This window comes from Penicillium paradoxum, assembly GCF_028828445.1.
Source record: "Penicillium paradoxum strain IBT 22861 chromosome Unknown utg000003l_segment0_segment0, whole genome shotgun sequence".
In the NCBI taxonomy this organism is placed as follows: domain Eukaryota; kingdom Fungi; phylum Ascomycota; class Eurotiomycetes; order Eurotiales; family Aspergillaceae; genus Penicillium; species Penicillium paradoxum.
Window position 1 is genome coordinate 4,704,217 of NW_026643181.1, and position 26,783 is coordinate 4,730,999.

Below are 26,783 nucleotides of genomic sequence, written 5' to 3' on the forward strand. Positions count from 1 at the left end.
CACCCAAACAGGACGGTTAATCTCGACCTCCGATTCAATATTACACCGGGGCCAATTTTCACAACCGCAGTCATGCCGCCAAGACTCAACCTCTTCACAGCCAACAAGGCCGTCTCGGTCCTGCGCCAATCCGCCACTCCCGCACTGTCTTCCCCCGTCCGATTCCGCGCCGTCCAGTCACTACCCATTCGCCGATGGAACTCATCAAGCGATGGCTCGAAGAAGATCGAGCCCCAGCTCGAGGAGAAGAACTTCCCGACCTCCGATCAGCTGGGTCATGTCACCGAGGAGGCTAACGAGATGTCCCGCATCATGGAGAAGGAAAAGCGTTGCGATGGTATCCCTTCCACCCCGGAGTTGGATCAGGGCACACCCGTTGAGGAGGTGAGCAAGCAGGAATATCATGAGGGATGCTGGTTATTACCAGCAGCCAAAACAGTTGGATAAGATTGTTAACTCTTGTTTTTGCGGAACAGATCCTCAGCCGCGATAAGGACGCCATGAAACACATGCCCAAGGTTATGCGTGATGAGCTCAAGAAGTCCAGTGGTTCGCGCTCGTTCTCGACCTCCGCTCGGGGCCACATGGCCGATGTGCAGGGTGCCGAGCCTACCAATGAGGCTAATATCATTCCTGAGGTGCCCAGCCTGGAGGGCGCCAGTGATGAGGCCGCTGCTGCTCTTGCTAGCATGATTGAGCAAGCACAGGGCCAGGCTCTTGAGGAGAACCCCGGCCTGAAGTTCGATGCGCCTGCCGTCCCGCAGGATATGAAGACTTTGAACTTCCGCAAGCGCTACGATACCCTACAGGATCAGTTCACTAAGATGATGATGGAGAGTGGAAAGTTGACCAAGGCGCAGAAGGTACGTTTACCCTTTTCTTCTCATAAATTCGAATGCTGGCATGTTGAGCATTTCGGCTAACTGAATATTAGAACATGTCCATCATTCTGGACCACCTCCGCACCTCCGCACCCCCCAGATCAACCCTCGCCGCCGTCTCCTTGGCGCCCCCTTCGCTTCCCAGCTGCCCCTCGACCCCGTCCTCTACCTCACCCTGATCGTTGACTCCGTGGCTCCTCTTTTCCGAATTCGTCAACAGAAGGGTATCGCTGGTGGTGGTACTGCCGTGCAGATCCCCCACCCTCTGACCCTGCGCCAGCGCCGCCGCGCTGCGATCAAGTGGATCCTTGATGCCTCTGAGAAGCGACGCGATGCGCTCTTCGCACACCGTGTTGCGGCCGAGGTGGTTGCCGTTGCCGAGGGTCGTAGCGGTGTCTGGGAAAAGCGGGACCAGCAGCACAAGATCGGTATTTCTGGCCGTGCCAACTTGGGTACCACCATCCGCCGGTAAAATTAGCCTTCTCGGCTTGTATTTCTTCATTCTGGGTTTTGGGTTTGTCTTGTATCTCTGAGCACTTTCTGCATATGTACATTTATCTAGTCTGGTCAAACAAATTTGGCTTTTATTTTCATGGACTCCTACTTATATCTATCTCCCAAGGAAGTTGAACAATTCCCTGCGCAGAGTCAATCCTTGGAATATAATGGTAGACAACCAAGTTTTTAAGGGGGCTTCAGATCTCTCAATATCGTTCTTCTGATCAGTCTTTTTCACGTGTGAGCCGGACATGCCCTATATATAGCCGCTTACTCCCTAGTGTTTCTTTTTATTGGAGGCCACCTACCCTAGAACAACCTTACTTGGATACCCTGCATATTCATCCCCCTCATACTCCGTACACCGAGCTTCTATCAGGCAATTATCGTTGTGATACCAAGCTCTCCCCGACTGCTTTGTATAGCGCAACGCGTAATAGGCCCGAGCTCCGCGATTACCTAATATCCAGCATAGCTATTCCGAATCGAGAGCACTGCAACTGTTCCTGAAGTCATCGGAAAAGCCCTAAGAAATCCACTATTTGACGTAGTATCGACCTACAGTCTTGGTGTAAATCCCAGCCCCCGGATATATCCATCGGAAGCGCGCAACTGTGTTATATCATTACCAGCCCGACCAATACCCAGTGCAACCCACAACTTGCTCCAGCTGACCCGGACTTCTCGACCCTCTTCGCGTCCCCGCAATAGAGCCCACTCCTACTTTCCCTCCAGCCTTGCTTCACCTGCTACCTCCTCGAATGACCTAGGCCGACCACTCTCCGGCCCCCTCCCTTGACGGTGGCTCCCACCTCGCGTCCCGATTCCATTGAACTTGTCGAATACCACCCTACCTCTCAAACAGCTTCCGCAAGCGCATCTGGCTCCGCTGCTCGCTCAGACCAAGTCCAAGGTAGTGCTAGGCGGGTAGACTCTACCGCCCCCTCACAACCGCTTGCGAATTTTGGGTACTGTGTCGACGAAGCGCACGAGAAGAGATCAGAGGACGACCAGTCTCGCCCTCGGGGCTCTCCTCTTAGATTCTGGGCTGAGGCTCTTCAACGCCGTGCTCATATCGCCTCGCAAGGCAAGACAGATTCTGGAAAAGAGCCCAAGATGAAGTTCTCTCATAGTGTGCAGTTTAATGCTGTGCCCGATTGGAGCGCGAATTACATTGCGTACAGCAATTTGAAGAAATTGTAAGTCTGAGTGCTTGCTCGTGGTCAGCGTGTACATCCAGAACCCGGGATCTGCATTGGTGTCACATTGCACAGGAGCGTGTTTCGGAGGTTTGTTTTCGGCGTGCTAATGTTGCATTGTGACTAGGATCTATACGCTTGAGAAACAGGTCAATCGCAATGAGGGCCAACCGACCACTGACGTTGAGTCGGCGCCGCTGTTGGGTGCTCAAACGAGTAATCCCGATGGTGTCTTTAAACGGGCTCTTGATGCGGAGATGGATAAGATCTGTTCCTTCTATCAGACGAAAGAGGCGGAAATCTTTAAACTCGCCGATGAGCTCATGAAAGACGCCGATGTCTATCTTTCCGAGACAGATGGTGTCAATATGGACCCGGTCGCCGAGACCATCATCAAGGCAACCTCCCGCCGTGGAAATGGTAATGTCCCGGGCGCGCTTCGGCGGTCGAGTGCTGTTAGCAACGACTCGATGGCGGATGACGAAGAAGAACCTGGCTATAGCGACGATGACAGGTCCCCATCAATGGTTCCGCGGCGTCGGAGATTGCTGCAGTCGACCGATGGCGAGTCTGCCATCGATGACCAGCACACTGATTTGGAAGACTCTTCCTACTTTGGACGGTTGAACTCCCGAGAACCGCACGAGTCTTACTTGAACGACGAGGATTTCCTTGCCCTGTATAATACCGGCATATCACTGAAGAAGCGCCTGATTGAAGGCTACGTCACGCTCTGCGAACTTCGATCCTTCATCGAGCTGAACAAGACTGGCTTTGCCAAGGCCTTGAAGAAATATGACAAGACTTTGGACCGTAGTATGCGCCGAGACTATCTGGCTTCTGTTGTCCACCCCGCAAGGCCTTTCGTCGAAAGCACCATGGCGGCTGTTGATAGACATATCGAGAATGTGGAGGGTGTGTACGCGGGCATCATTACAAAGGGTAATAGGCAGCTTGCCCGACGCGAGCTGCGTTTGCATCTGCGTGAACATGTTGTTTGGGAGCGAAACACTGTGTGGCGCGAGATGATCGAGATCGAGCGCCGTGCGCAGGCCGCGAACGTTGGTATTCGCCGAACTCTGCTGGGCGGCGATGAGGATCCGGCCACTGCCCGGCGCCAGGGTGATAAGAGCGAGATTCCCACCCAGGAGGTATCGACGCCGTTTGGTAGGTTCAAGTTCCCAATGTGGTTCTGCAGCTTGAGCTTTGGCACGCTGGTCTTTAGTATCGCCGTCTTCGGTGCAATGCTTTCCATAAAAGTGATGGAAACTCCCGAGGAACAGAACTGCTTGGCTATGTTGGTCCTTGTCAGTATTCTGTGGGCCACTGAGGTATGATCTAATAACTCTGTCTTTCCTTATGTTGAATGCTAACATTGAGTAACAGGCTATTCCGCTGTTTGTGACTTCGCTCCTTATTCCGTTCCTAGTTGTCACCCTAGGCATCATGCGGTCACCAGAGGAGCCTTACCACCGAATGGGACCTAAAGAATCGGTCGGGATGGTGTTCTCAGCAATGTGGACGCCTGTGATCATGCTTCTCCTCGGTGGCTTCACTATCGCAGCGGCGCTGTCCAAGTACGATATCGCACGGCGCATGGCTATGTTCGTGCTAAGCAAAGCTGGATCGAAGCCATCCGTGGTGCTGCTGACCAACATGTTTGTGAGCATGTTCCTGAGTATGTGGATCAGTAATGTTGCGTCGCCCGTGCTCTGCTACTCGATCATTCAGCCTCTGCTGCGCAACATGCCTCCTGAGTCCGATTTTGCCAAGGCACTCGTGCTGGGTATCGCACTGGCGGCCAATGTCGGGGGTGCGGCGTCTCCAATTGCCTCCCCTCAGAACATCATTGCCCTCCAGAACATGGACCCGAACGTCAGTTGGGGAACATGGTTTTTCATTGCGCTACCCGTCTGCATCATCTCCATTCTCCTCATCTGGGTCCTCTTGCTGGTGACATTCCGCCCTGGCCGCAACGCAACCGTGATTCCCATCCGCCCAGTCAAGGACCAATGGACCAGCATGCAATATTTCATCAGCTTCGTGACTCTCCTCACCATCGTCCTCTGGTGCACCAGTCACCAGCTCGAGCACATCTTCGGCGACATGGGAGTTATCGCCATCATCCCTCTCGTCCTCTTCTTCGGCACCGGTATCCTCAACAAAGAGGATTTCAACAATTTCCTATGGACGATCATCATCCTCGCTGCGGGCGGCCTGTGTCTCGGCAAAGCTGTCACCTCATCGGGCCTACTGCACACAATTGCCTCGGGAATCACCGAGCGCGTCGAGAATCTCAGTCTGTACAGCGTGCTCTTGGTATTCTCCGCTCTCATCCTTGTCATGGCGACGTTCATCTCTCACACCGTCGCTGCTCTTATCATCCTGCCGCTCGTCCGTCAAATCGGCGTCAACATGGAGGACCCTCACCCCAACCTGTTGGTCATGGCCAGCGCCCTGATGTGCTCTGTTGCCATGGCTTTGCCCACCAGTGGATTCCCTAACATGAGTATGTTTACCCCAAGTATTGATAAAAAAATCGAACCCCCTGCTAACTCATTCCTAGCTGCTATCATGACCGAGGTACCCCAGACAGGCCAGCGATACCTCCAAGTCCGCCATTTCCTCACTCGCGGCATCCCATCCAGTCTGATGGCCTTTGTTGTCATCGTCACACTCGGATATGGACTGATGTACGTCGCGGGATTGTAAGGGTATGTCATGTTGGAATGATCTTGTGACCTTTTATTTCATCTTCAAAAAGCATGGTGGTTAGATGGGACTCACATACACTTGGCACAGACAAAGAGTATATGTATATGAAATGTATGAATCGATTTTTTTTTTCTTTGATGTGTTAGTTCTTTGTCTCGAGCGTTCTTTTGGTTGTGGCGCTTTCTTTGCGTAGTCTGAGATTTGCATGCCTCGCGTGAATGTCAGATATAGATGGATGGACTGGCTTTTGCTCTGAGGTATATGTTGTTGAAATGCTCGTAGCAAGGAATTATGAGTATTGTGGTGTTTCGATAGTCCTAGGCTCGCTTATTGCCTCGGAGCAATCTAGAGCTATGGCACTGACCACAAGGATGGGTACCGTGACACCTGTCCCACATTGAATCATGCATCTCCCTAGAACTGATTTGATCCAATCCTGGAAGAGAGGGAGTATAAATGACGTCCTGGAGTAGGGATATCAGTCATGGGAGACACTACATGTACCTATACCCCCGGCTGCTCCAACAACAAGATCCCTCCAGTCTTTGACCTAGCCTCTATAAAAGCTCATCTCTACAACAGGAGATATCAAACATAACCTCAATGCAGATATTATGGATATTATTATGAATTATAAATCAAAATAACAAAAGAGATGAGTGATAAGCGCCTTCCAGCCCTTTTCTGTTCAATGACTGCATGAATCAAACCGGTCCCTGGGCCCTTTTGAGGCAATTTACTCGATTTGACCATACAGCCACTGGTCAGGTCTATTGACAGGCAAGGTGTTGTCTTTTTATGGGAATCTCCTGGGCAGTGAGGACCGTATACTTCCCACAATGGAAGGTGGATATGTAGGTATCACGTGTACATGCCTGTAGATCCTGGCAATTACATTGTCACCCTCTAGCCTCTTGATTTGTTTCCAGTCACTACTTTGTGATCATGTCATTTGTTAATAGCAAAGAGGTTCTGCAGGTCATTTGCCTATAACAAGCGAATCGGTAACTCCACTTGTATCTCTGGCTCCTGCTGTAATGTTTTATACAAGTTTAGATTTCTCACACTCTCTTTCCTCCTCTTATATCATTACCTCTAGAGTAGATGTATTTACTTTAATCAATCTACATTGGATATTTACAGACATATTGCAAATATATGCTAACACAAAAGCCTATTTCATTAAACCATTTCTCCAGACCCAGATACTTTATAAGGCTAAAGGTACTGTACACCGCAAACAAGACATAGTCCAGGCCAGATCTAGGCCCTGGTTGTAGTAAAGGCGAGAAAGAAAGCACCAAAAAGAAATAAAATAAAATAAGAATCAACCCATGCATCGTGCATCACCATGACGTAACCCATAAACAAGTCATTGAAGGCCAACACCCGTGCAACGGGGCTTGGTATTCATCGAGACGAGATAAGACAAAAGCATATATAGAACTGAAGTATGTGGATACTCTTTTCTATTTGCTGGAGAGCCGGAAGATTAATTACTAGATCGTCAGTCAGTGAAATGCACCAACAGAGAATGATTGCGTGAAGTAGATGGAGTTAAGATGACAAGAGAGGGCTCGTCAAGACAAGATAAGCATATAAGAGAATGGGAGAAATAAAACGGGGATACTAACAGCAGACCAATCGTCAAATCACCGTGGATCTTGGCCTTGAGCTGGACCTCAATATCCAGATTCAGGTCCAAGCGTAGACGGAGCTGCTCATCGCGGCCGCCATCGTCTTCTTCTTTCTTGTCGCCGCCGCCGAGAATGCCGCCAACGGCTTTTCCGGCACTGCCAGTTACACCGTTTAGTGCATTGCCTGCTGTGTTCTGCACCAGTTGGCCGGCCTGGTCAACGCCGCCAACACCTGGAAGCGCGCCGAGTGGACTGCCGTTTTGTTGCTGCTGTTGGGGCTGGCGTTGCCGGCGGACACGGCGCTGGGGCTTGGGATCTGCGTCCATTTCGCTGCGCTGGATGGACTCGGTGTCTGATTCTTGTGGACGGGGACGAGGTCTGCGACGACGACGTTCAGGCTTGGGTTGAGGTTCTGGTTCTGGTTCTGGTTCGTTGGGTTCTTCCTTTTGCTCGGGTTCTTGTTCTTCTTCGTGGTCTGAGTCCGGTTCTTGTTTAACAGACTCTTCGGGCTTGGACTCTTCTTCGGGCTTTTCCTCTGGGTCTTTCTTTTGCTCCTGCTCCTGGTCCTGTTCCGAGGGAGGAGGGGTTTGTTCTTGTTTGCCGGGGGACTTCTTGCCGAGCTTGGGAGGAGCACGTCTAGGCTTATTGGGGGTTGTGGGGTTCGAGTCGGGATTAGGATTGTTAGATTGTTCCTGATCGGCCATGGTGAAAAGAAAAGAAAGAGAAGAGGAAGGTTGTCAAGAGGGGGAATGAGAGGAATATGAACTGGTTCGAGCACGAGATATGGAGAGGGACAAAGCGTCACGAGAGGCTGGGCAAGAGGAAGCAACTATGTAATTGCGCGTATATTGTAATGATGCAGATACTAAATTGAAACACTACCACTTGTTCAACCGTTTATATCGTCAGAGGAGCCACCGGACTGGGTCAAAACAGGACCTGATGAACGAATCCCAGCCGCCTCCGACGTCAGATGGGATGCGGCTGTGGCTTGGGTCCATCAGCGCCAGACATCGGACTGGGAACCAAATAGTGACAATATACTTTTTTACTTGGTTGGGAAGGACTCTGCAGAAATGACGGGCTAGGGAGCTCTAGGACCCGCGCGACCCAGGCCTCCAGATATTGGGCGAGAAGAGAAGCAATATGACGTCTGGCCCGGACCAGGGCCACGGCCTGGAAGACCTCCGTATGGAGCAACGGCCCCCTTCGGACTGAATTGGTATAACGTGTCCGGGATCAGCGTTGCGCTAGATCGGAAATAATGGCGACCATGTGTAGGACCAAAGCAGTTGATCGGCGAGGGAAAAAATAGATATATGCAACTGGGTTCCACGCGCCAATCAGATTGGATTTCGGTGAATTTGGCGCACTGACGTTCTCCACATAAATAGATTAAGTAGGACGTAAGACCGTTGCAGGTTGGCGTCTCGCGGAAAGTGGAATAGAGGCTATGACGCCACTCGACGTCAAATCGGCCAGGATCTGTTCCACGATCCTGGCTTCATATTCAAGCGTAAAATCGTCTGCATCATACAACGATACATCTATAGACACCTAAACTATTTTAGTCAATTTCAGCCACAGATGACATGGGTACATATGACAATCGCAGGGGCAATATACTTGCCTGGTTCCTGGTTTGACATGACTGGCTCGAGCCACGAGCCTGCGTGTGTTTCCACGGCTCGTAACGAGACGAGGTGGATGTCTCGTTGGCCACATGGGAGACTCCAGAGAGTTTTCCATTGTGGACACGGCCTTGTGTCAGGGTCTATTGTTCAACTTGGGACAATGACGCGGGTGGGATGTGGGAAGAGGTTGGGGGGGAGCCCGCCAACGTCATGTTCTGCGATATGATGCTCGTGACGCCGTCCTTCCATTTTGGATATCATATCGTTGTCTTTCCTTTTCCCTGCTCTTTAGTTTATCTTTACGGTATTCTCCAACTTTTGTACAATTTCCCTTTTCTTATTTTCCGATACCTTCTTCCTCTATACTCCATAATCTAGTCCATCATGGCAACCGTTGAAAAGACCAAAGAGCAGCCTAAGAAGCTCCCCGTGCAAGAGGACCTCTCCGACGGCGAAGACTATGACAGCGCTGACGATTACACCGACGAGGAATATGAGGAGGAAGTACCGCAGACCAAAAACCAAAAGAAACTGCAACTGCGACGGAAACAACCAGTGCAACAAGACGAGGACGAGTATACGGATGAAGATGACTATGGCTCAGACGTATACGAATACTCCGACGATGACGAAGCCATGCAGCCCTACTCAAACGAAAACTCCAACTTCAAACCTCATGGTGGCATGGACGTCCTTCATAAGGAGGAGAAGTCGATGCTGGACGAAGAGGGCATGAAGCTGAGATTGGAATTGAATTTGGAGATCGAGGTTGAGCTGAAGGCACGTATTCACGGAGATCTCACCTTAGCCCTCATGTAAGTACCCTTTTGAGGCACGCAGTTCCTCCTCCAATCCTATCCCCCTATCAAGGATGTCTGCTCAAAGACCGAATTAGGAGTTGATCGCGTTTTTACCAACAACAGGGCTTGATCACCCATTCTGGTTCCATTGCCAACACTATCACGAAGATCCGATGTCGTCACGAGTGATCCCTTTTTCAATGCTTCACTGCTTGTTTCATAGAGCCATGTTTTGATTTAATATCTGTCAGTTTGGGATCCGTTTGTTTTGTTTTAGCCATGGTTTTTCCTGGTCGGCGTGCAGGACCAAGGGGATGCAATACACCGGAGTATATACTGCTATGTATATTCCTTGGAAATCACTCGAATGAAGTATAATTTTCCCTTCATAAATCCCCCGAGGTTGTAAACACCCACGAATGGCTAAAATGAGAGTGAGAGTATCGGAGTGTAAGTGGACCCTATCACAGAGAACGGAAATGTGAAGCCGAGGCCCGGGCCTTGGCACTGAGTTCTAAACGTTGCTCAACACATTTCCCCTCCTGGCATTACAAGGTTCCATGACACTTGGTTCAAATCCCAATTGCTCTTGCACAACCTCGGACCATTCACCAATTGACGATTGCGGACTCTGCTCCCGCCACCGCCACCAATAAACCCGCCATGGCGCCCAAAGACTTCATCATCAAGCACATGAATGCTGATCACCAAGACTCCGTGGAACTGTTCCTGCAAGCCTACTGCGGTATCACAGCCAAACAAGCCAAAGCTGCGCAACTGGAAGACATCAGTCTCTCGAACCTGATCGTGACTGCCCACGGTACCCGGTACAGCGTTCCTATCGATCCCCCGATGAAAGACTACTCGGAGGCGCGCGTCCGTATGGTGGCCATGCACAAGGACAGCCTGAAGCGTATAGGACGCAGCGAAATCACACTCAAAGAATACCGCCCCCCGCGCGGTTACCAGGCAGTGATCTTTGGGTTGTGCCTGTTCACCTACATCAGCTGCTGGAACCGTAGCAATGTTCTGCCCGGCTCCGCTGTCTACGAGTACTTTGGGTACAAATACGTCCCCAATTTCGCCCATTTTGTCTACAATATCCAGCCCTACCTGCTTCCTCCATTCTTGGCCATTCATATTACTGAGACCGTGGTGCTCGCGGTGACACAGTTGAAGCCATTGGGTGTGCCGTTTTTGTCCGGTTTATGGTGCAAGTGGACTGCGTCGTGTCTCATTGAGGGATTCGGTACATTCGTGCGCATTAAGCAGATTGTGAAGAAGGAGAAAGCGAAGGCGATGGCGAAGAGCCAGTAGGGGGTGGGAAAGCCGATGGTGACGAGCGGATCGACTACTTTAGAGGAGTCTGTCATTGAACATGACCGTCCAAGAAAGCAAAATTAGAACATCAAGGCCCTGGAGGGGTTCAGTGTTGTACGATGTGCGAAGTGCCTTGTAAATAGCCCGAATATTAGGTACAACGCAGGTTCTATCAGGTTCATGTCGCATGGCCCCTTCCAGATCTCAGATCGAAACCTAGACTCACGTGACAATATGCTGAGTCAGGATCAAAGCATCGCCGATCACCTGACTTATCCAGTGACTGGATCCACTAGTCCCAGTTGGGCCTAGTGTCAGTTAGGGCACTACACAAGCGAGCGACACAGTGCGCCCTGCGAAATTCAGCGACTCCACGACCTCAAACTCCCACGACAACCCTACGACAACTAATCCGTGTTTCTGGTGAAGGGCTGCACATTCAGAGGTGAGTTATCGGGCTATCTCAAACCCTGCAAGGTTTTCTTTCGAAAAATTCTGTTTCGCTCGCTGCGCCCAACAATTTCGATCATCGGTATCCGTTCAATTCCTCGACATCGTCAAACTTCGATCTTTGTCTCGCCTTCAACAGTCTTCGATCACTCGCCAATACTGTCGCCTACGCATTCGATATTTGAAAATTGATTTTGTGCGGCGCTTGCGACGAAACAGAAAGGACTGGGAAAAAACATTGCAGGGTCCACAATCGACAATATCAATATCAATATCTAACCTGTCTATCAACCTAGACCCCTCCATCAACCGCAAACATGGGTATTTCTCGGGATTCTCGCCACAAGCGCAGCGCTACCGGTGCTAAGCGCGCTACCTACCGCAAGAAGAGGTACGATTATATCAACCCAGCATGAGATCGAAAGTTTTTCTTCTTGGTGGAGAAAGAAGGATTCTATATATTCGTTTCAGAATTCTTACATGTTTTCGTCCTACAGAGCCTTCGAGAAGGGTCGCCAGCCCGCCAACACCCGTATTGGCGCCAAGCGCATCCACCTTGTCCGCACTCGTGGTGGCAACCAGAAGTTCCGTGGTCTCCGTCTCGACTCCGGTAACTTCTCCTGGGGCTCTGAGGGTATCTCCCGCAAGACCCGTGTCATTGGAGTGTCCTTCCACCCCTCCAACAACGAGCTGGTCCGCACAAACACCCTGACCAAGTCCGCCGTTGTCCAGATTGACGCTGCTCCCTTCCGTCAGTGGTACGAGGCTCACTACGGTCAGCCCATTGGCCGCAGACGCCAGCAGAAGACCGAGGCTACTGAGGAGAAGAAGTCCGCCTCCGTTGCCAAGAAGCAGGCTGCCCGCTTCGCTGACTCTGGCAAGGCCGAGTCCGCCATCGAGCGCCAGTTCGAGTCCGGTCGTCTGTTCGCCGTTGTTGCCTCCCGCCCCGGCCAGTCCGGCCGCTGTGATGGTTACATTCTGGAGGGTGAGGAGCTTGCTTTCTACCAGAAGGCTATCCGCAAGTAAACGATAAAATAAAATATTCGGTTGTTGCAACGGGTGGATCGGAGTTTCAGCTATGTCATGATCGGAGCATCCACGAGATGCAAATTGTCTGTAGAGCTCTGAGCCGTCAAATCCATGGGAAACGTTTTCCTAGTTTCATCTGTTTTTTGGGTAACCAGCTTCCTTTTCGCATTGTGTAGTGGGAGGACATCGAGTTCTTACCTAGGCCTCTTGTCGACAACACTGTCTACCACATGTTGTCTAAGGGACTTGGCTTGTAACAGCCTTGTGGAGTCTCGTAGTATAGTAGAGAGAGTCCATGCTCTGTTATGGTTGTATTTGGAAACCATATACATACCTCGGCAGTGTATACCTACCTAAGTAGACCGCTGATTTGGGATTAAACGAATGTAGTTCATGGGAAGAATACCTTGTACTATGTGACTGATGTATACGCAAATATACTTATTCATTCTTCTCTTGATCACAGCATCTATCAATAACAGCTGTTTTTCGATCGTGCCAACCTCCAACTATCAGAACCCTTATCAGCTCATCTCCCCCACAACTCAACTTAGGACCTTCCAGCATTTCCAACCATCAACTCAACATGGCCAGCGTCAAAACTCGCATCTGCATGATATCAGACACCCACACAATCACACCAAACCCACCTCAGAGAACCGACAATGCCTACCGCTACCCCCTCCCCAAAGCCGACATCCTCCTCCACGCCGGTGACCTCACAAAAGTGGGGTACCGTATCGAGCACGAAAAAATGCTCGCCATGCTCAAAGACGCCGACGCCGAGCTCAAGCTCGTAATAGCCGGCAACCACGACATAAGCCTCGACGAAGAGTACTTCACAAGCTTCGGCTACACCCGCCACCAACGACCAGAGCAACTAGGCAACGAATCCATCCTCCTCTCAGACAACCTCCAAAGCGAGCTCTCAACCCCCCATCCAAACAAAGAAGCATTGAAAGCCTACGTTCGCTCTATCAAAGATCTCTGGACAAACGAGGCCGCACGTAACGCAGGTATCATCTACCTCGACGAAGGCATCCACTCCTTTACCCTCTCCACAGGCGCAACCTTCACTGTCTACGCCTCTCCTTACCAACCAGAATTCTATAATTGGGCCTTTGCATACCAGCTCGATGAAGACAGGTATAATCCCGCGCCTAGCACACATCCACAGCCCCAAAACCCGATCCCGGATTATCCAGCTGTCGACATATTGTTAACCCACGGCCCGCCGGCTGGAATTCTTGATCAGGTTCCGCCAGACCTGAACGCCGGCTGTAAGCACCTTCTCCGAGCTGCGCAGCGCGCAAAGCCGCGCATCCATCTCTTCGGTCATATCCATGAAGGCTGGGGTGCGCAGCGCGGAGTATGGGATAGTACGGCCGATGGTGGTGTAAAGCTTGAGACTGTGCCGACGGACCCAGAGGAGATGCTGGAGAATCGGGGTGCGTTCTATGATGTTAGCGCGTTGTCGGATCGGCCGTTGCAGGTCGGGCAGGAAACGCTTTTTGTTAATGGTAGTGTTAATACGGTAGCGTATGAGGCGAGGAATGCGCCTTGGGTTGTGGATTTGGAGTTACCTGTTGCTGATAGATAGATTTTGGTCGTCACTGAGAGGTTATGTACTGGAATCTACACAGAGGACTCGGGGATAGAGCGATATGGGAGTTTGAACTCGAGTAAATGTTTCTCTAAGGCTTACTGCCGATAGTTGTGGTCCTGGGCCTATGTTTACGGTTTTTAGCAATCTTAAGACTATAGAATATATACTCCGTATGACTATGGCCTTTAGAGTCTATCATGGGATGGGGGTATAGTTGAGCGATAAGTGAAAGAAGAGCGAGAGGTAAGCGAGGAAAAGACGAGTAACAAGATGATAAGAGTGAGTAAAGACGGCCATGAATATATCAATGAAGGTATAGGAAAGATAATTATAATATACCATATAGTGAACCAACTATGTAGGTAACAAATGAGGCTAGTTCTATATTAAGCACCACCTCTGAAAATCGAAGGGTAAATTCTGGCTGATAATCTTCATTTCGTTCTATATATACGCAGTACCACGTAAGTACCTACCCAAATAAAATTAGCTACTAAAAAAAAGATAAGATGACAACAAACAATAATAGTCAAAACCGAAGTCGCAAGGCCGAGAGGACTAAAGAGCAAATTCAGCAAGATGAAAAAAGATAAACATCGCAGAAAATCATCCTTGAAGAGCGCCACCGAGACCTAGTATGTCTGTTAGCATTTGCAAAATCTTGACGTTTCCTTAGAAGACTCACCAGCGGCAAAAGCAAGGTACCAAGTACGGGTTGCACCACCATCAATCCAGCTATAATTGAAGTTTGGCTGGGCAAAGAACTCCCACGACGATTTAGGATCGATGAGAGCAAGATTGGCGTAAAGCACGCCCTTCCATCCGTCTTCGACCTTTGAGGCGGGAGTTGATGCATTCTCGGCAAAAATGGCCTGCCATTCCTGTCGCACGAACTCCTTTCGCCGTGTGAAGGGACTGTGAGGCATAAGTGGCAGCATGTGGATACTGTGGTGGTTAGTAAAGATTGAAAGCAGAGTGAAGAAGGTAGGAGGTTTATTTACCCTTGGACGAACTCGAGATTACCACCGAAGTAAGTAGCGTGGTCGACCTTGTTCTCAAATAGCTATTTGATCTGTTAGTATAGGGCTTGGAACCCAGGCGATGATACTTACAATTCCAGTGACCTTGTTTGCGATAAAGCTACGCGGCTGGTTGACATTGTCATCCTCCATCAAGAAGTAGTTGTTGAGGGATCGACCCAAGATGCCTAGCATCATGTTGCCACGAGCTTCCATGCTGGCATCGCGGGTTGTCTGTCCCCACATCTTGATCGCATAGGCGAACATGGTATCCTCCGAGGTGGATTCCTGATCCTTGCCATCGTAGGACTCGAATAGGCCCTTGGCCCATGAGTGACCGTTGTACCAATCGAACGAGCGGGAGAAGGGGAAGAGGGGATCATTTGGAACGGAATTACCTGCGTCACGAACAAGCATGTTGACCCAATCCTTGTTCTCAGCCAGCCAGCGGTGATCGAGGGAGCCAATTATGGCGGCTGCTTGGATGAAGTAGCCGTAATGGAAATGATGGTCGTTGTACGCGGTGTTTCCAAAGTCTTGGTTCAAGTCACCATTGTATCCGGCGGTTGAGACAACGCCCCTCCACACAGTATCGTAGGCAAGTGGGAATTGCTGCTTATTTTCTACGAAGCGAGCGAAGGACTTCTTCAACTCCTGGAAGGCACCGGTTGTCAGCTCGTCGTTGTTGCTGAGCCGTGTGACGGTGTGTATCAGGGTTGCGAACTTGCTCAACGCCTTGCCACTGTAGTACATGCTATTGAGGTCTGTCTGGTCAGAGATGTTCTGCTTAAGCTCGTGTGGAGCAGCCTCGAGAATGGCATGATGGGCAGCAGGCGGGAGTCGGTGGGCACTGCCATGGGTGGTTGACCATGGAGCAAATCCCATATCGACGGGCAAGTTAGGCTCAACCATAGTCCAACTTTCTCCAATAACGGCAGTGGCATTTCCCTTCGTGGTGGTGCGAAGGTTAATATCGGTGATACGGCCCTTGGTGGGATGGTCGAAAGACTGGATGTGATGAGGCAGGGCAAACATGATCAGAGGAGTGTCTTTGACATCTTTTCCAGCCTTGGTCCAAGAGAGGCTGTAGGTTCCGGTATTACCAGTCACAGAGCCAGTGATATTTCCTGCTACAGGGTAAACACCGGACGAGTTGTCATAGAACTTCTCGCCAGATGTGCCGGCAGGGTTCTTAGCGATTTGGATAGTACCAGAAAAGCCACGAGGACCGCGAAGGTTGACCTTAGAGACGAGCTTGAACTCCGGGTCCTGGCCATCAGCCGGAGTGGCATATAGAAGCCAGGTAGTGTCATCCTCAAGATCAACCTTGTACTTGAAGATTCCGGGTCTCGGCGAACCGGCATTGACAACCTTGCGGAAGAAAACGCCACTTTCGATCAGTGGCTCCAAATCCTTATAAACCGCTGTTATGTAGCCCATACCTTGAACAACAGGGAAAGTAATTTGCTGAGCTGACCCTTTGGAACGCTTAAGAACAGCGTGGGCCGAGAAGGCTGTTGGCTGTTCGGTGTTCAGGATGGTGGACTGGTCAAACTCTGTTGCAGAGAAAACTAGTTGTTGAAGACCGACTGGATTAATGTAGTACTGCGGTGGATTTCCAGGAAGCTTGTCGTTTTCAGGACCAAACGCGAGCATGTTGAAGGGGACATGGGAGACACCCATACCCCAGCTTTTCAGAGAGCCACTTCCCTTGGACCATGCCAAAGAGTAGGGCTGGGTGAAGGTAGCATTAGTCTGCGAGCCTAGGAACAGACTGGCGTAGAACTTATTCGTCGCAACGGGGTTGGTGGTATCTGCCTATATCATAGAGTTAGTATTTTAGACCTGTTATATATCCGCATTCAACCTCATCTTACGTGTTCGTTTTGCACTGGGTGGTCACTTCGAGACTCGATATGGGCTGGAACGGGGCCCGTGCCAACCGGCTGAAAGATATCCTGGCCGTTCATGGTGGTGAAAGGGCGTGGTTTGTTCGGCAACGAGATATTTGTGGGAACGGGTCCTGGGAGCCATTAGTATTTCTCAAAAGCACTGCACTGGGCTTGTGCTTGACCCTACTTTTCACTGCACTAGTGGTTTGTTGAGCCGGTGTTGTACCCGCCACAGATCCAGCAGGGGCAGTAGGCAATGAAGTAGCAGTTGTATCTTCTGAACCCAACAAACCTCCCAAGCCGTTTATGAATTGGATGATGTCGAATGACGGGAAAGGCTGCTCCGGTGGATGACCGTCGGCCTCCAAAGCTACTCGATACACCTGGCCCAAAAGGTCAATTACTTGCTTGGTGCCATGCGGTGCACATTGATGGAACGTACTGGTTGGGATGCAGGGATCAAAAGCCTGCTTCCTTCGTTTGAAGGTGGATATTGGGTCTCAAAAGCACTTGCAGTGTTAGTGCCTGTGCTGTCTGGAGTGCCCTTTTCCGCATTTCCCACATGTGGGAGACAGTGAGCTATGTCTGCAGCGAGCAACGAAGTCAGCAAGGCTGTTGCCTTCGATCTTAAGATCACGCCCATGATGCAAAGCCAGAACTTATCACAAGGATGAGATGGGCTATGAAGTCCGTGCTAATCCTCAATCCAATCCAACTGGAGAGGAATCACAAGAGGGGCAAGGTGACTTCTGTAACTGACACTGGGCAAGGAACTGAAAAGGGTACAGGCTACTTTTAATCGAAGGCAGCGGACTTACAAGTATGTGATATGGATTCCTAGAGACGCACTAAAGCCCCTCGGCGCTCAAGCCCTGAGGTCTAAATTGGGACAACACGCGGGCCGTGTGTTGTGAATGGCCTGTAGACACATTCCGTAGATTGTCGATCTTCATGGCAGCTAGCAGTGCACAGTCTCGATCAAGCAGTGATCCGAGGAGTCAGTAGTGTGTTTAGCCCAGCAATGTAGGGTGTCCGAGGCAACACAACGAGGCCGGGTAGGTTGCCCCGACCCCCAAGAATGCGGGCAACACAGCAACCACAGTCACTTGGTCTAGACTTGAAACGGTAACTCCGTAGATGGGAGTTTGGTAAATCCTTGACGTGAATTCCAAACTAGTCGCATGAGGATGTCAAGATCCAAGCAGCACGGATGCCAAGGGATCACCCATGGAGTATAATAAAAGCCATCCAGACGATACACAACATGACTCTATTTAAGACTGTTGACTGAGAAAAGATGACTCGACTCTGAATCACCCGATAACCCAAGAATCTGTGCAATCATGGGACAGGGTCTGATCAGTGGTTCGGTCGCCCAGCACCCAAGGTGCAGTGAACTGACATTCCAGTCCAAGACCCTCAGCGGGTCATCTATGTGGACTGAAAGGACAGCGTGATGTCAATGAGACCATGTGGAAATATGGTGGCAGAGGGCAAAGTTATGACACCGAAATCTTGGAAAATATAATTTACAGGTAATAGAAATGCTTTTGATTCAAAAAATGCGCCGGAAAATGGCATTAAGTGCTGACATTGGAGGACAAGGAGGTAGATGATATGCCCGTGATCCCAAATAGTTACATTCATTGCATGGGCCTCGACATGGGTTTGATGATGCCCTGCTTGATCATGACACGAGGCTTGGTACCACTCTGGAAGGTTTCCTTTGTAGACCATTCGGGGCCCAGGGGCAGCCGGAGGGATCGTTCGTACTGCTGTTTGGTTTCGAATTCATGCGGCAGCTGACTAGCCATATACTTCTTGTTCTAAAGCAAAAGAGTTAGTGGGCTGCATCGTCAGGTATAGAGATGAGATCGATCTTACCTTCTGGATTCGCTTCTGGTTGATAATGACCCGGTCAAGCTTGGCGTCCTTGCGCTGTTGGGGCTTCACACCCGCCACAGTAGTAATGTCTCGCTTTTGCCTCTTTTGTTGTCTCTTGCTGACACCTTCGCCGGCCCAGCTTCCCCAGCCTGCGAGTGTGTTATCAATAACCTTATCGCCTTCATCTTCAATAGTGTCCATCTTGTCTTGTTCGAAGTCCTGGACAACTTCATCGCCGGCAAAGGCTCTCTTCACGAGGTCATGGTTCTTGAGCAGGACGGGGACATTATCCTCATCATCGCTGTCATTATCAGCATCGAATTGCCGTTTCGCAAGGGCGGCCTTGGCGTTCTTCTGCTTCTTGCTTTGTTGCTGCGCAGGAGCCACTTGAGGAGTAGCATCGAGCGAGATGTCAATGCTCTCTTGCGCATCTGGACCAGTTCGGCGACGGTTGGTACGTTCAGTTTGAACTAGCCAAGGGTTCTCCTCCTCTGCAGGGCTGTCCTTTCGTTGAGCGGAAGAGTCACGCGAGGGCTGTGAAACCTTCTTGTTACTAGAAGCTCCTGACTTAGACTTAGTGGGGCCGTTGACGATGATATTCATATCATTGTCTGATCCGGCGCGTAGCGCATCTTCGTCATCAGAATCCAGCTTCTCCTCGAATTCATTCTTGGGCAATGGCTTTGCTTGAGATTTCGAATCGGTCTTCTTTGATTGACCGAACTTGCGTCGACCAACTTCCGACTCTGCATCAGACTGAGACTCCTCTCCATGGAGTTCACGATTGAGTTGACGAAGCTCCGCATCGTTCTGTTCTTTGCGGGCAGCATCGGCATTTCTCATGAATTTCATTTCGAAAAGGTCGGCATGGGGGCCCTTAACGGCACCCGAAGAATCGCCAACATTCCCAAGGGCAGCGAGCTTCTTCTGAATCTTCTGTCTTTCCACATCGGAAGCCTCCTCGTTCCAAGGATCTTCATCTTCCGATTCAGAGCTAGAAGAGCCCAAGTAGTCATCGTCTCTATTGGAAACATGCTTGCCCTCGATTCTTTTCCGTAGCTCCTCCTCCCTTTGTGCCAAATCGGCTGCACTGTTGCGAGCTTCTTCATCCCAGGCAGTGCGACCGGTCTGTTTCAAACCCTTGGCCCATTTGCTCTCACGATGCTTGGAGCCCATGCGAGCTTCGGCTCTCATGCGCTCGTTCTTCTCCTGTTCCATGTCGTCCATATCCACGCCGGCTTCCAAAAGGGCCGCGCGCTCCTGTTGCTCCAACTTCTCACGCTCCTTGCGGTGAACACGGCGATAAGACTTGCTCTTAATCTTCTTGATGCGCTTGGCGCGTACTTCCTCTCGGAAAAGAAGATCACGGCGCTTGCGTAGTTCTGCTCGGCGTGCTTGAATCTCCTCAATAGGAATGTTACGGGCTTGTAGTTCTTCGAAACTCTGGATCTGGTCCTCCGCTGACTTGCCTTCGGCCTCAGCCAGTCCACTCTCTACAAGAATGTTTTGGATAGCGCTTTCTAGGTCTGTCTGCGGCTTGGCAGCTTCTAAGCGATGAGTCTGCTCGGCATCGGGATCACGTAGGGGGAATGAAAGATGTTCAGCTCTGCGGTTGGCCTTAACCGTCTCGAGCCAGCGGTTCAAAGTCTCTTTGCTCTTCTCGTAGGCAGCAGTTCGGTCAAGTCGGTCTTGTTGGCGCTTTGCTAGAGGAGCATCTAGCTTGCCCGGAATGCCAGATTTTGATGCCTGAACGACAGAATCAATATGTTTGAGCGAGTTCTTCAGACGAGTATCCGTGATTGAAGGCAGGAGATCCGCGACAGTCAATTTGTGGGACGAAGTCAATCCGTATTCTGAGGGCTTGCCTTGCTCCTGTGACTTTTGAGTGCGTTTTGTAGATTTCCCGGTCTCCATAGACTGAACGAAGTCTTGTAGCTTCGATAGTCCGTGTGGATCCACATCGGCCTCGTCGTCTGAGATAGAAAGTCCGTCGTCACTGGCATCGCTTTCGCTGTCCCCTTCCGATCCAGAGTCTTCGTCGCTATCGTCTCTCGCAGCCCGCCGAGATTTGGCAGCTGCTTCCTTGGCCTCCTCCTCGTCTGCTGCTGCGTTCATATCCCAGGCAGTTGCGAGGTCAACGGCGTCTTCTCCCAGGTCATCGTCCTCGTCGTAGTCTTCGCCGTCAGATTCTTCATCCGACTCGTCATCGTCCTCGTCCAGGCTGATTTCGGTAGGTTTCTTCGGCTTGGCTGCAGCAGCCTTCTTTGGTTGAGATTTGGAGTTGGATGCGCGGAAAGTGAAGCCCTCGAACCGCTCTTCGTCACTCTCACCGAGAGCTTCGTCACTGTCCACTTCGCTGTCGTCATCGCTGTTCACTTGTCCAAGTGTCCATTCGTGTCCTTCGCTGTCGCTACCGCCATCGAGGCTTCCGGTATCCTCGGTTCTGCGGCGTTTGTAGTGGGGAGTTTCCTCATCGTCGTTCTCGTCATCATCGCCGCCGGTGTTTCTCTTGCGGCTGGAGCCATCATCGTAGGCTCCTAAACGACTGCGTCTGACACCCAATCTAGTCGGAATCTGCTTCTCTGCAATTGCCAGTGCATTCAGCGACCGAGTGCTTTTCCGCTTCTGCGCTGGTTTCTGCGCTGAGCGGTCTTTCGGACCATGCTTCTGGCTCTGGGTGCGAGGCATAGTAGTGGGTGAATCAAGAAATCAAATTCTTGAACCAGAAAGAAGCTTCAGATCAGCACCAAAAAAGTACTAAATGACCTGATGGCTGCTTTCAAGAGGGGTGTAGATGGTGTTGAACTTTTTTCCCGGCAGAAAAAAGTTCTCGGCGCGGAGATTAGCGCGACCCGTTCATTCGCCGAGTTTTGTCTCCCAACTCCCTCCGGGACACTCGACTCGCTCTATCCCCTCCGTTTCAACTCCAAGGCCTCAGAACCACCGTCATAATGTTCAATCCTACGCAGCCAATGATGGCGCGCTTGCGCTTGACCACCAAGCAAGTCAATGGTGGCTACTACAAGGGAAACCGGACCGGCTCCATGGGTCACTTCGACAAGAGAGGCACGTACAGGCCTGATGCGACAAAGCACCGTGTCTATATTTCTCCAGAGAAACTCGAAGTGCCTGGAAAGATCTATTCTACGAAGAACTCCAAGGAACCATTTGAGGTGAGCATTGAGACTGATTTGAGATCCATTGAGGAAATAATGGATCCGCTAACATTGCTCTAGCTCGCTCCCTTCATCACAAAACACATGCGCAAGACACCATCAAACTACGTTCAAGACATTGAGAGAAACGGCCGGAAGTTCTCTGTGATCAGAGGATTCGAAGGTGCCGACTATTTGGAGAAGTGGGCCGAGACCGCTGAAGCCGAAGAGGTCCGACTAGCACAATCTCAAGCCAAGCTGAATGAGGATAAAGAGGTTGTTTCAAAGCGTAAGCCGAAGCACAGAGAACAGGCAGATGAAGTGGCTCGCAGCACAGAAGGGGATGCACCGATCACTGATAAAGCATGAAACCGAGACGAGCCTTTCCTAGAAAGTCTCAAACCCTGAAACTGCACGGCGGGTATTGTCCATCTGTTTTCGACTGAATGTGAGTATTCAGCAGCCCAGGCGCGCAAGAGTACTTTCTAATTCTGGCGCTAGTGGTCCAAGTATAACCCATCCACAAGCATCTCCGCTGGGCAACACTCAACAACTTCGTTGATCAACCTTCTCTCCGCTGGCCGATCGAATATATCCCATGTATTATAGTCTTTACAACATCACCTTGAATCCGATCACCGAAAATCTTGAGCCATCGGTGAACGTGTATCATCCTTTACACACTCTCTTGTCGAGGCTTGGAACTCTGGCATCAGAACAGGAGCCCAACTTTGTATTATTTTGGCAAATTCCATATTTTAGACTACAACAAGCGTCGATAGTCTGTTGGTTCCTTCGGATTATATTCTATAGTCTATCTATATGTACCTATACCTTTGTGGTGCCTATAGTGTACCCATAGTGTACCTATAGTGTACATAACCTCCGTATACGTATCTAGGTACTTCGACCGTCTGGATCAACAAACAAAAGTGATTCCCTAGGTGCATATACTCGGCAAAGGTACAGACTTTGCTTGGTCACTCCTCAACTAGAATGTTCCAGAGACGTAAAATCGCAAGCCTCTCCTCTGATATGTGCATGGTCTGTGCGTACAGGCCCGATAAGCCCGCCACGCTCTCCCTATCGGCGCCCGAGTGAGCGGACAGTGACGGCGATGTCATAGTTCTTGACCTTTCATCTGAACCCAGTGATGCGGGCTTGTCATCCTTGCTCTTCATGCATCTAGAACCTGCATTCTAATTAGCCTGCGGACAGTCTTTGTTTTTTTGCTTCTTTTTTCACAGAGCAGCTTCTGCTGCAGTCATGTTCCAATCCTTCACGGGCAACTCTCGCCGCCCGCGGCAGGTCAACCTCAGTGGCCGGGCTACTAATCCATTTGCTGCATTCCCTGGAAACTCGCCTACTCGACAAACTCCTCATGCTGCAAATCCTGAGAGCGCAGTCGCCATTGCTCAGCGGGAGCGGGCTCTTCGACAACGCGAAAGAGATCGACAGACCGCATGCCGCACCGTTCAGCGGGTTTGGCGGGGTCATCATAGCAGGAATGCAACATATAAGAGTTGGAAGTCTGAGTGGGATAATATTGAGTGGGAAAGGGTACATCATTCCTTGAGGCTTGATGATAATGGAGAACCTAGGACAGATGTTGGGCGTCTGGAGTGTCTAGCACGCCTTTCTGCGCCTCCATATCCTACAGCAGAGCAATGTCTAGGCCAACTCAGACTTCTCGTGCAATTTGTAGGATCCGCAAGGAGGCAGGAAGATGTCCTACGCCTGGTATACTTCTGCAATGTGTTTGAGCAGACTTTCCATGCTCTTCCCACAATCGCCACTGAAGGTGAATGGACTGAGCTCTTGAAACGGCTTGCAATTGCTATTCTTCATGCTCTCAGCTCGGCAACCAACACCCCGACTCACGGAGCAGCGGTCCTGCCTCTCCTTCGCACAATAACTTTCCTCGTTGACTTGATACCAAAGAGGATGGCAGCAATTGCGAAACTCTATTATCAGACGATGGCTTACTTGACAAAGAACATCATGCTCTTGGGTGAAAATCTGTCATCAGAACATGTCACAAATGCTGTTCTGGCCCTTCTCCGGCCAATCACATCCGAAACCATGACAGCCTACGAAGCGCTTGCTATGTCATATCTCACTGTTCCCGATTTGCTTGCTTATCTTGGGGGGCTTGATCAATTGGCACATCAAATCAACTACAAACTACTGGCACCGGCGATTGAATCATGCATTGCTTCGGTCACACAACGCTCCTCCACTGAGGATGTCGAGGCTCGACAATGGTTGCTTGCATACATGATCTTCTTTCACCGATATGCTCTTCCAGGTCAGGCCAACCAGCAAGCACCTGACCTCGGATTTTTGCATGTGGTCTCTGAGTTGCTAAATTCAACATCCAGCCATCTCACAAGGTGTTTGGAGGCAGAAGAATCTAATGAGCCCGATACAATCGGTGGTTCTTCTTTGCATCCGTTCGTCAAAGACCAAGTTAGTAGCCTGGTCAACCAAAGCAGCATCACAGGGCTGCTTTCCCGCATCAAAGCATCCCACTTTGGCCAGACAGAGACATCCAACAACGAAGCAGAAGCCTCGAGAGAAGCCAAAATTCTTGCCACATATGCTCTAAACTTGTTGAGGGTGTTTCCTCGGCGCGGTGATGACATCCGTATGTGGCTATACCTTGGCTCGGCTCCTGCAGCAGTCTCTGGTCAGCCAGGTGCGAAGATACCCGCAATCAAATATTTCTGGCAGGCATCCAAATCCAGTCGGATCTTCAAAACCATAAGCAAAGACTCGACCGAGGTTCTTCAATTGCTGCAGCTACCGGAGCATGGGAACCGAGGGGATCAAGATCAGGAATGGACTATTATTCTCCTCTTTTTCGAGCTCTATACATTCCTTTTGAAAGTCATGGACGATGAAGAGTTCTTCTCAAGCGCGTCACCATTTACGGCCTCAGCAAATGTTCAGTCTTCGTGGACGAAAGAGAGTGCTCTGCCCCTCGAGGACATCAAGGACATGACCATTTTCCTCAAGAACCTCGCCTTCACACTCTACTGGAATGTTGCCGACTTGACTAAGAAAGGACCAGTCCCATCATCCACTGTGGATCTCCGAAGTTACTTTACCAACACGGCTCAATCCCCTGGGCCGATGGAGCGTTCGGAAATGGAAGCTAAGGATGAGTCTAACGATCTTCCCGGTGTGACAGGTATTCCACTTGACTACTTCAAAGGTTTAGTTACGGGTTTGTTGAGAATGCTGCATGAGCGAGAGTAAGTTGATGAGTCTTACTGAATAAAACCTTAGGGGCTCATAGCTGACACATTTTAGTTCTCGACGAAAGTTCTTGCCCCAAAATCATTGGCTAATGACAGATCGATTCGATATGGAAGGCTTTATCCCAGCCGTCGTGGCAGAAGAGGAGAAGCGCCATGAATTCCAGGACGATGATGAAGATGCTGAACCCGATCTTCTCGACGATGAAACTCCGGAACCCTCCCACCTTGTCGGCAATAGCCATGCGCGACGACTGATCCACATCCAGGCCATGCGAAATAGTCAACGAAGACAAGCCCACAAGAATGCTCTAGCCGCAATTGCGCCCAGGCTGGAGATCCTTCGGAACATGCCTTTTTTCATTCCATTCGCTACACGCGTGCAGATTTTCCGTCAATTTATCTTTAGAGATCAACAACGTCGCCGCAAAGGCTTTGTTGATCCCGAGTCCTGGCGCTTGTCTGTGGCCCAACATGCCATGATAAGTGGACCTCCCGAGGGCGCAGCAGATATCTTGGCCCGACATCACGCCGATATCCGGCGAGAGAGTGTATTTGAAGATGCATTCTCTCAATTTTACGGCCTGGGTGATGGTCTCAAGGAGCCGATTCAGATCAGTTTCATCGACCAGTTTGGGGCAATGGAAGCTGGTATTGATGGCGGCGGCGTAACTAAGGAATTCTTGACCAGTATCACTACGCAGGCTTTCAAGACCGATGACTATGAGAGCATGTTTGCAGAAAACGATCACCATCTGCTATATCCCAGCCCGACGGCGGTCGACCAACTCAAAACAGTCCTCGGCGAGGCTGGACTCACGAGTTCAAGTTCCGAGTGGCAGGATGATGTGCGTGGTCTTCTTCGACGCTATGAATTCCTCGGTCGGGTTATTGGCAAGTGTCTTTATGAGGGTATCCTGGTGGATGTCAACTTTGCACCATTTTTCCTGTTGAAATGGGCCTTGACAGGTGGCTCCAGATCTGCAGTAAAGGAATCATCCTATCGTGCGAACTTGAATGACCTCAAGGACCTTGATGAGGGATTGTACCAGGGTTTGGTAAGTAGTATTGCCCGGCAACGTTGGGGGTAATTGCGTTTGAACCTAGCTAACCGATCCATCCTGTTAGTTGCAACTGAAGAATTACCCCGGCAATGTAGAAGATTTCTCTCTTGACTTCACGATTAACAATGTCATCCGGATGCCTAGTGGGAAAAATCGCACTGTCACGGCGGAGTTGAAGCCAAACGGGTCACAGACTGCTGTGACCAACAAGAACCGATTGGTCTATATTTCCTACATGGCTCGTTATCGTCTACAATTGCAACCTGCCCTCCAGACAAATGCCTTTTTGCAAGGTCTTGGTCAGATCATCCAACCCGCCTGGCTATCCATGTTCAACCAATCCGAATTGCAAACATTGGTCAGCGGAGACAAGGCCGATATTGACGTGGAAGATCTCCGACGGAACACTCTTTACGGAGGCGTGTATGTGATCGGTGATGATAATCTGGAACATCCGACCATCGCGCTGTTCTGGCAGGTCATGCACGAGATGAACAATGAAGAGCGGCAAAAGGTCATCCGATTTGTGACGTCCACCCCGCGAGCCCCATTATTGGGATTTAGTCATCTTCGCCCCAATTTCAGCATCCGAGACTCTAGTGAGGACCAAGAACGGTTGCCAAGTACCAGTACTTGCGTGAACCTTCTCAAGCTACCACGGTACTCCGACGCAGCCACATTGAGGAGCAAACTCTTGTACGCAGTGAGCTCGGGGGCTGGGTTTGATTTGAGTTGATGAG

The 26,783-nt window shown here is 50.4% G+C and overlaps 10 protein-coding genes across 10 annotated transcripts; 7 read left to right on the top strand and 3 right to left on the bottom strand.

Moving 5' to 3' along the window:
- Positions 1-72: 72 nt before the first annotated feature.
- N7457_003582 (putative plasma membrane phosphate transporter Pho87) lies at positions 73-5,290 on the top strand (the record flags this gene model as incomplete). The annotated part of the gene is made up of 7 exons (XM_057174627.1): positions 73-384; positions 477-867; positions 935-1,349; positions 2,150-2,578; positions 2,706-3,909; positions 3,965-5,087; positions 5,145-5,290. 7 exons carry the CDS (start codon positions 73-75, stop codon positions 5,288-5,290), a joined length of 4,020 nt encoding a protein of 1,339 aa, XP_057034778.1.
- A 1,510-nt stretch (positions 5,291-6,800) lies between these two features.
- Positions 6,801-7,634, bottom strand: N7457_003583 (uncharacterized protein; the record flags this gene model as incomplete). Its single annotated transcript, XM_057174628.1, has 1 exon — positions 6,801-7,634. One exon carries the CDS (start codon positions 7,632-7,634, stop codon positions 6,801-6,803), a length of 834 nt encoding a protein of 277 aa, XP_057034779.1.
- A 1,314-nt stretch (positions 7,635-8,948) lies between these two features.
- N7457_003584 (uncharacterized protein) lies at positions 8,949-9,383 on the top strand (the record flags this gene model as incomplete). The annotated part of the gene is made up of 1 exon (XM_057174629.1): positions 8,949-9,383. The coding sequence occupies one exon, from the start codon at positions 8,949-8,951 to the stop codon at positions 9,381-9,383; it is 435 nt and encodes a 144-aa protein (XP_057034780.1).
- A 644-nt stretch (positions 9,384-10,027) lies between these two features.
- On the top strand, positions 10,028-10,681 carry N7457_003585 (DUF2470 domain-containing protein; the record flags this gene model as incomplete). Its single annotated transcript, XM_057174630.1, has 1 exon — positions 10,028-10,681. One exon carries the CDS (start codon positions 10,028-10,030, stop codon positions 10,679-10,681), a length of 654 nt encoding a protein of 217 aa, XP_057034781.1.
- A 770-nt stretch (positions 10,682-11,451) lies between these two features.
- On the top strand, positions 11,452-12,160 carry N7457_003586 (40S ribosomal protein eS8; the record flags this gene model as incomplete). Its single annotated transcript, XM_057174631.1, has 2 exons — positions 11,452-11,525; positions 11,632-12,160. The coding sequence occupies 2 exons, from the start codon at positions 11,452-11,454 to the stop codon at positions 12,158-12,160; spliced, it is 603 nt and encodes a 200-aa protein (XP_057034782.1).
- Positions 12,161-12,749: 589 nt separating this feature from the next.
- Positions 12,750-13,763, top strand: N7457_003587 (metallophosphatase domain-containing protein; the record flags this gene model as incomplete). The annotated part of the gene is made up of 1 exon (XM_057174632.1): positions 12,750-13,763. The coding sequence occupies one exon, from the start codon at positions 12,750-12,752 to the stop codon at positions 13,761-13,763; it is 1,014 nt and encodes a 337-aa protein (XP_057034783.1).
- Positions 13,764-14,375: 612 nt separating this feature from the next.
- Positions 14,376-17,323, bottom strand: N7457_003588 (glucan endo-1,3-beta-D-glucosidase; the record flags this gene model as incomplete). The annotated part of the gene is made up of 7 exons (XM_057174633.1): positions 14,376-14,401; positions 14,455-14,714; positions 14,771-14,832; positions 14,882-16,606; positions 16,666-16,811; positions 16,868-17,063; positions 17,123-17,323. The coding sequence occupies 7 exons, from the start codon at positions 17,321-17,323 to the stop codon at positions 14,376-14,378; spliced, it is 2,616 nt and encodes an 871-aa protein (XP_057034784.1).
- Positions 17,324-18,323: 1,000 nt separating this feature from the next.
- On the bottom strand, positions 18,324-21,252 carry N7457_003589 (UTP14 family protein; the record flags this gene model as incomplete). The annotated part of the gene is made up of 2 exons (XM_057174634.1): positions 18,324-18,506; positions 18,565-21,252. The coding sequence occupies 2 exons, from the start codon at positions 21,250-21,252 to the stop codon at positions 18,324-18,326; spliced, it is 2,871 nt and encodes a 956-aa protein (XP_057034785.1).
- A 263-nt stretch (positions 21,253-21,515) lies between these two features.
- Positions 21,516-22,088, top strand: N7457_003590 (mitochondrial 54S ribosomal protein mL41; the record flags this gene model as incomplete). Its single annotated transcript, XM_057174635.1, has 2 exons — positions 21,516-21,737; positions 21,801-22,088. 2 exons carry the CDS (start codon positions 21,516-21,518, stop codon positions 22,086-22,088), a joined length of 510 nt encoding a protein of 169 aa, XP_057034786.1.
- An 897-nt stretch (positions 22,089-22,985) lies between these two features.
- Positions 22,986-26,779, top strand: N7457_003591 (HECT-type E3 ubiquitin-protein ligase; the record flags this gene model as incomplete). The annotated part of the gene is made up of 3 exons (XM_057174636.1): positions 22,986-24,976; positions 25,035-26,037; positions 26,108-26,779. 3 exons carry the CDS (start codon positions 22,986-22,988, stop codon positions 26,777-26,779), a joined length of 3,666 nt encoding a protein of 1,221 aa, XP_057034787.1.
- Between the last annotated feature and the right edge of the window lie 4 nt (positions 26,780-26,783).